The 7264-nt window shown below is 71.8% G+C and overlaps 2 protein-coding genes and 2 non-coding genes across 4 annotated transcripts; 1 reads left to right on the top strand and 3 right to left on the bottom strand.

Annotated features, from left to right (window-relative positions):
• The first annotated feature begins 106 nt into the window (after positions 1–106).
• On the top strand, positions 107–4202 carry IDH3B (isocitrate dehydrogenase 3 (NAD(+)) beta). Its single transcript, XM_026048612.1, has 11 exons — positions 107–196; positions 295–393; positions 784–904; positions 995–1055; positions 1404–1536; positions 1652–1785; positions 1863–1965; positions 2311–2457; positions 2544–2638; positions 2722–2782; positions 4086–4202. The coding sequence occupies exons 1-11, from the start codon at positions 107–109 to the stop codon at positions 4161–4163; spliced, it is 1122 nt and encodes a 373-aa protein (XP_025904397.1). The 3' UTR covers positions 4164–4202.
• Positions 4203–4509: 307 nt separating this feature from the next.
• Positions 4510–7232, bottom strand: NOP56 (NOP56 ribonucleoprotein; the record flags this gene model as incomplete). Its single annotated transcript, XM_026048607.1, has 8 exons — positions 4510–4907; positions 5112–5246; positions 5415–5536; positions 5668–5816; positions 5924–6024; positions 6421–6572; positions 6641–6828; positions 7021–7232. Coding segments are annotated over 8 exons (1275 nt in total), but the record flags the coding sequence as incomplete, so codon positions are not given.
• Positions 5312–5381, bottom strand: LOC112955337. Its single transcript, XR_003250863.1, has one exon. It is a non-coding gene; the product is annotated as a small nucleolar RNA SNORD57 (small nucleolar RNA).
• On the bottom strand, positions 5579–5649 carry LOC112955338. The gene has a single exon (XR_003250864.1). It is a non-coding gene; the product is annotated as a small nucleolar RNA SNORD56 (small nucleolar RNA).
• Positions 7233–7264: the final 32 nt, after the last annotated feature.

Below are 7264 nucleotides of genomic sequence, written 5' to 3' on the forward strand. Positions count from 1 at the left end.
TGGCGCTGCGGGAATGCCCTCGTGGCCGGGCTGGCGCTGCGGGAATGCCCTCATGGCTGGGTTGGCGCTGCGGGAATGCCCTCATGGCTGGGTTGGCGCTGCGGGAATGCCCTCGTGGCCGGGTTGGCGCTGCGGGAATGCCCTCGTGGCCGGGCTGGCGCTGCCGGCGCTGCCGGCGTGCCCCGTCGCAGCAGCGGTGCCGGTGCTGCTCTGCGCCGCCGGCGCTGCCCGCGCGGCAGGGCCTGCAGCACGGCGCTGCCCGCGCGGCGCTCACGCGGCCCCTCTGCCCCGCAGGCGCCCGGCGGCCGCGGCGAGGGCACCTTCCAGGTGACGATGCTGCCCGGGGACGGCGTGGGCCCGGAGCTCATGCACGCCGTCAAGGAGGTGTTCAAGGTGCAGAGCCCATGGGCCCCGGGCCCAGCTTCCCCCTTGCTTTGGAGCCCGGAGCCGACGCGCTTCCCGTGGGAATCATTTCCACACCAGAGGTCTTGTGCTGCCAGCGGCTCCTTCCCTGGGGCGCTGGTGCCACCACAGGGCCGTGTCCGTGTCCCTCGCTCCCGCTGTCCCTGCTCCGCGGCCCCAGGACGGTGGTGCCGGGCGAACGTCCTGCCTGGGCCGGCGATGGGGCCCGAGCGTCCACACGGGCACTGCCCAGACCTCGGTTCGCCCGGCGGGAGCGGAGGGCGGTTCTGGTGCCGGAGCACCCGGTCCCATTGGGTCGGGGTTTCGGGGGCGGCGCCGCTCGTGCCCCGTGCCGCCAGCGTGCCCGTGCTCTGCCCGCAGGCTGCCAGCGTGCCCGTGCTCTTCGACGAGCACCACCTGAGCGAGGTGCAGAACACGGCGTCCGAGGAGCGGCTCGACCGCGTCGTGGACTCCATGAAGGAGAGCAAGGTGGCCCTCATCGGTGAGCGGGAGCCGGCCGAGCCCCTCTGCCCACGGCCTGCGCGGCCGCGGCGTCGCGCTCACCGTGCCCTGCCCGCCCGTGTGCCCGCAGGCAAGATCCACACGCCCATGGAGTACAAGGGGGAGCTGGCGTCCTACGACATGCGGCTCAGGTGGGACTGGGGGGTCCGGCAGCCTGCGAGGCCGGGCGGGAGGGAAACCAGCCCCGGGAGGAAGCCAAACAGAAACCCGGTGTGCGTTGGGGACGCTGCGAGCTTCCCCTGGGATGCCGGGAGCCGGAGGGGTGGCTGGTGCATGGAGTGGGACCCATGGTGCATGGGAATGGGCAGCGTGACGGGCCGTGGGGGCCGCGCTTGGCTGTGCGGGCGGCTCGGAGCCCCGGGCAGGCGGTGGAGATGGGGCCGTGTTGCGGGGTGGGGAGGGCAGCCCCGGACCCGGGGCGCCTGCAGCGAGGAGCGCGGGGCAGGAGGGCCCTGCGTGCAGCGCTGACCCCGCCGCAGGCGCAAGCTGGACTTGTTCGCCAACGTGGTGCACGTGAAGAGCCTGCCGGGCTACAAGACGCGCCACAACAACCTGGACCTCGTCATCATCCGCGAGCAGACGGAGGGCGAGTACAGCTCCCTGGAGCACGAGGTGAGGCGCCCGCGCTGCGCCCGGGGCCGCGGGACACGGCGGGCGCTCCGGACGGGGCGTGCGGGGCCGGGGTGGCCCGCGGCGCCGCGGGCGCCCACGCTGCCCTCGCCCCCAGAGCGCCAAGGGCGTCATCGAGTGCCTCAAGATCATCACGCGGGCCAAGTCGCAGCGCATTGCCAAGTTCGCCTTCGACTACGCCACCAAGAAGGGGCGCTCCAAGGTCACGGCTGTGCACAAGGCCAACATCATGTGAGTGCCGCGCGCGCGGCTGGGGCTGCCCTCGCGGCGCTGCCACCACCGCCGTGTCGCCGTGTCCCCCGCTGCAGGAAGCTGGGCGACGGGCTCTTCCTGCAGTGCTGCGAGGAGGTGGCAGAGCTGTACCCCAAGATCAAGTTTGACACCATGATCATCGACAACTGCTGCATGCAGGTGAGCAGCTGCTTTCCAGGAGCTGTGCCTGCCCGTGGGCCCTTCGAGCGAGGGGGTGAAGGGGGGTCTGACGATGCAGAGCTGCCCGAGGGGCCTGTTGCTCGTCCCTGCGCGGAGGTCGGAGGCTCTGCTGCAGCCTCCAGCAGGGGCTGCTGTGCTGGAGGCTGCCAGGGCTGTGCAAACTCGTTAGCCACGAGGAGACCTGCCAGGGACGGCGCTTTTGGGCAGCTGTGCCCACCTTTCCCAGGGGCTCCCCGGAGGGCCATGGGGGTGTGTGGTGGCTCGGGGCGCCTGGTGGCACCAGTGCCACCCTGTGCGGGGCCTCAGCACCGTCCCTGCGCGCAGCTGGTGCAGAACCCCTACCAGTTCGATGTGCTGGTCATGCCCAACCTCTACGGCAACATCATCGACAACCTGGCGGCCGGGCTGGTGGGCGGCGCCGGCGTGGTGCCCGGCGAGAGCTACAGCGCCGAGTACGCCGTCTTCGAGATGGTAGGAGGGGACGGGGGGCAGCTGGGGGGCCCGGGGCAGCACGTGGGGCGCGGGGCGGCGCTCACGGAGCCCCCCTCGCCCCGCAGGGCGCCCGGCACCCCTTCGCGCAGGCCGTGGGCAGGAACATCGCCAACCCCACGGCCATGCTGCTCTCGGCCGCCAACATGTTGCGGCACCTCAAGTAGGTGCCGGCGCGTGCGGGCAGGGGCGGCGCGGGGCCGGGCGCCGCCGGGGGCTCAGCCGCTCCTCGCGCGCCTCCCACAGCCTGGAATTCCACTCCAACCTCATCGCGGAGGCGGTGAAGAAGGTGATCAAGGTGGGGAAGGTGAGTGCGGGGCGGCCGCAGGGAGCTCCGCCGCAGCCCGGGGCCGCTCGGCTCGGGGCCGCTGCCGTGTTGGGCCGGGCCGCTCGGCACCCACGGGTGCTTGGCTGGGCCGGGCGCCGCTCCCTCGCACTCGCATTGCTCCAGCCACGACGTCGCCTCCCGTCTCTCCCTTCCCTGTTTGGATTTGTAGGTCCGCACGCGGGACTTGGGCGGTTACTGCACCACGTCCGACTTCGTCAAGTCTGTGATTGACAACCTGCACCCCCACTACGGGGGCGGGGAGCCCCGCGCGCGCGGGGACCCCAGCCCGGCCGGCGCCCCCCAGCCCCTGGCGTAGCCGGGGTCCCGCGGAGCCGCCCGAGCCCCGGGCGGGAGCCCCCGGCCCCAGCCCTGGCTGGGAAGGAGCGGCCGCTCCGGGAGCTGCCGCGGTTCCCGTGGGAATTCCCGCCGGGGAGCAGCACAGGGCTCGTGGCCGGGGTGCCGCGACCCGCACAGCAGCTCGGGGAGGCCCCGGGTGCCGCGGGCAGCAGCGTCCCCAGCGCGGGGCCGGGCACCCTCCCTGCCTCGGGCACCCGGTGCCGCCGCGTGGGGCCTGGTCAGCGCTGTTATTTATGGAGGAGCTTTGTAGCCGTGTTTGCAATAAAGGGTCCAACAGAGCCCCAGTCCTGGGCCTCGTTCAGGGGCTCCCCGCGGCCGCTCTGCCCCACGGCGCTTGGGGAGCATCGGGGCGGCCTTGGGCTGGGAGCCAGGGCTGCAGGGGCAGCGGCTGCTGCTGGGGGTGCGGGGCTAGGGACAGCGCGCAGCACTGGGTGACGCTGCAGCAGCACCGTGCCGTGCTGCAGCTCGGGGTGACGCAGCAGCAGCAGCAGCTCATGCTGCAGCGGCCCTGGGTGACACTGCAGCCGTTCTGTGACCCTGCAGTGCTGGTGACACTACAGCAGCACCCGCTGATGCTGTGGCAGCACTGGGTGACACTGCAGCACTTCTGGGTGACACTGCAAAGGCATGGCTGATGCTGCAGTTGTGGGTGACACCACAGCAGCACCCGGTGACACTGCGGCGGCGCAGGGAGCCCCTGCAAGGAGGGCGCTGCCGGGTCAGGGCAGCCCCATGTCCCGGTGCTGCGGGCGCCGCTGTCCCTGCCCGGTCGGGGCAGCCCCGTGTCCCGGCGCTGCGGGCGCCGCTGTCCCTGCCGGGTCAGGGCAGCCCCGTGTCCCGGCGCTGCGGGCGCCGCTGTCCCTGCCCGGTCGGGGCAGCCCGGGTGCCAGCTCCGCGGGTGCCGCTGACGCCGCTCTCGTTGCAGGTGCGCACGCCCGACATGGGCGGCTACGCCACCTCGCTGGACTTCACGCAGGCCGTGATCGCGGCGCTGGACGCCTGAGCCCCCCCCTGCAGCACCAATAAAGCGGCTGCTGCAGCACCGGGGGCTCCGTCTGCACTGCTTCGGCTGGGGGGCAGGCGCAGGGGCCTGGGGGCCCTGGGGGGCTGTGACCACCCCCCCATCCCCGCCTCAGGCCCTTGGGGACAGAGGGGACACGGGGCAGGGCTGGGGCAGCCCCCAGCAACCCCTGCCCCCCACAGCAGCACGCGGACAGGAGCAGCGAGAGGAGCCGCCACCTTTATTGAGCTCCGGCCGCCCCCCGCCCGGGCCGCTGCCCCACGCAGGGCTGCAGGACAGAACCCCCCTCCCCAACACCCCCCTTGGCAGGCAGCACCGGAGGCGGCTGCAGCTGCAGCCCTGGGCTGCACGAAGCGCTGGTGCTGCAGACAGGGCTGCACAAAGCAGCAGGGCCGCGGGCCGGGCCGGTGCTTCCACCCGCCGGGCACAGCGCCCACAACGCAGTACGGGGCGTCTCCCCCCACGGGCCCTGGGCGGCACCGGGGCAGGCGCCACGGGCAGCAGCCGGGCTCAGTCCTCTGCCTCCTTTGCCACCTTCTTCTTCTTCTTCTTCTTCTTGTCCAGCTGCACAGTCTCTGTCCCCACTTTCCTCTTCTTCTTGGGCTGGGGCTCCTCCTCTTCCTCCTCCTCCTCCAGCCCGTTCTCCTCGGGCTCTGACGCTGCCTCCGGCTCTGGCTCTGGCTCCTGCTTCTTTTTCTTCTTCTTCTTGGGCTCTGTCTCATTTTCCTGCAGGGAGAGGGGAGGCGGTGGGAGGCAGAGCCGGCGCTGGGGGCACCGCCTGGTTGTGGTGCATGGGGTGCAGCAGAGGTGGCCGCCTCGGGCTGGAGCTGGTGGGCCTGGGGAGGGTCCCAGGCGGTGCCAGCGCTGCCCTGGCCCCAGCAGCGAGAGCCCTGGCACCGTGGCCACCACGGGGACGGCCCCTGCCCTCACCTGCGTCTCCATCTCCGCGTCCTCCATGGCCTCGGCGCCCGCGGCCAGCGCCTCCAGCCGCCGCTTCTCCCGCTTCTTCCTCTTCTTCTCCTTCTTCTCCTGCTTCCTCCTGACCTCAGCCACCACCTCGCGGGCCTGGCGGGAGGGCAGAGCCGGCGTGAGCGCCGCGGCGCCCGCGCTGCTCCCCCCGCGCGCCCCTCGGATCAGCCTCATTAAATCAGCTTTTTGCCTCCAGCGAGCGGTCAGGCCGACAGTTTCGCATCACGTCCGAGGGGCGCGCGCGCCGGCGGGCCCCGGCCTCACCTCCACCACGGCCTCCTTCATGACGTCCAGGTTCTTGCGCGGCGGCTCGCCCGTCTCGTAGAAGGCCAGGCGCTCCTCCACCTGCTCGCGCAGCTTGTCGCCGAAGACGCTGGTGGGCACCTCTGTGGGAGGCGGGCGGTGAGCGGCGCCGCGGCGGGCGCGCTCCGCTCAGAGCACAGCTGTCACCATTCACACTGTGAGATGCTGCTGACGAAAAACGTTGCCATCACGGCGGAGCGCACCCCGCGCCCACCTGAGAAGCAGTCGATGCGCGAGGCGATGGTGCACTTGTTGGCCAGGTAGCGCGAGATGCGGCCCTTGTTCTTGGCGGCCGCGCGCCCGATGAACGTCGAGTGGAAGATGAGGCCGTACTTGGGCGTGTTGCCGCGCGTCTTCAGCGCCCTGCGAGGGACCGCGGGGCGCTCGGCACCGGGCCTGCGGGAGCGGCGATGGCCGGGACCCCCCGTCCCGGCGCGCGGCCCCGGGAGCCGCCACCGCCGCGGCCGTACCTGAAAAGGGCCTTCTCCGCCCCCAGGATCTGCACGGTGGACGCCGGGTACTTGGCCAGGTTGGTGAGGCTGCCGGCGTGCGAGATGAGGCGGGCGCCCACCTGTGGGTAGGGAGCGGGGTCGGTGGCGCTGCCGGGTGCAGGATGGGATCCACAGTACCCACGAGGGGCAGGACCGGTGGCGCCGGGCCGTGGATCAGCGCTGAGGTGTCAGCACAGAGCTCAGGGGATTGACAGATCACTGCGACATCACGTCCGCGGCCAGGCCACCACTCTCAGAATCACAGACTGCTTAAGGGTGGAAGGGACCTTGAGAGCCCGTCCAGTGCAAGCCCTGCACACGCAGGGTCACCCAGAGCAGGGGGCACAGGCGGCATCCAGGTGGGTTTTAAACACCTCCAGAGAAGGAGACTCCACAGCCTCTCTGGGCAGCCTGTCACCCCCACTGTTAAGAAACGTTTTCCTAAGTTGCCGTGGAACGTCCCATGCGTCACTCACCACCTCGCCGATGAGCGCCGAGAGGCTGGGTGCCACCTGGCTCATCTTGGAGCGCAGATACTCCTGCAGCCCCTTGCGGTACTCGGAGAGCGAGATGACGCGGCTGGAGAAGCTCTCGATGTTGATGAGGTCGATGGGCGAGATGTCCATGCCTGTTGGGGAGCCGCGCTGGCACCGGCCCCGCGCGACGGCCCCGCGCGGCGCCCGGCCCCCCACTCACCCATGGAGGAGCGCGAGGCCTCGAGCACGGCCTGCGCCTTGGCGCTGTCCATGAGCAGCTCCTCGAGCGCGGCGAGCCGCTCCTCGCCCAGCTCCCTGCGGTTGCCGATGAGCTTGGCCAGGCGGCAGTAGGTGTAGTTGTCGCCCACGATCTTGATGAGCTCGGGGAAGTGGTAGCCGTACCACTCGCTGCGGGAGGCGGGCGGTGAGCGCCGCCCGCGCTGTCGCCCCGGGCACAATCCGGCGCGGGCACCGCGGCCCGGCCGGGGTGTAGCGCGGCCCTGCTCTGCCTCCCGTCCTGTGCAGGCGGCCGTGGAGGCGCCGCCGCCTGCGGTAAGCGCGGGGAGGCCCCCCGCACCCCGCGCCCCGCGCCCCGCTCACCGCACGCGCATGGAGAAGGTGTTGATGTCCTTGTCGAGCTGGTCCAGCAGGCTGATGGACTGGATGATCATGTTGTCCACGCGGTTCACGTTGAACTTCACCTTGGCGCGCGAGTAGCTGTGGCCCAGGCCCAGCTGCGCCTTGGAGGCCGACTGCGCCGTGAGCCCCTTGACGAGCGCGTGGAAGTGCAGGCGGATGCCTGGCGGGGCCGGGCGGTGAGCGGGGCCGCGGCGGGCGCCCGCGC

The sequence above is a fragment of the Nothoprocta perdicaria genome, unplaced genomic scaffold (assembly GCF_003342845.1).
Source record: "Nothoprocta perdicaria isolate Ctin4 unplaced genomic scaffold, notPer1 scaffold_559, whole genome shotgun sequence".
NCBI classification, from domain to species: Eukaryota; Metazoa; Chordata; class Aves; order Tinamiformes; family Tinamidae; genus Nothoprocta; species Nothoprocta perdicaria.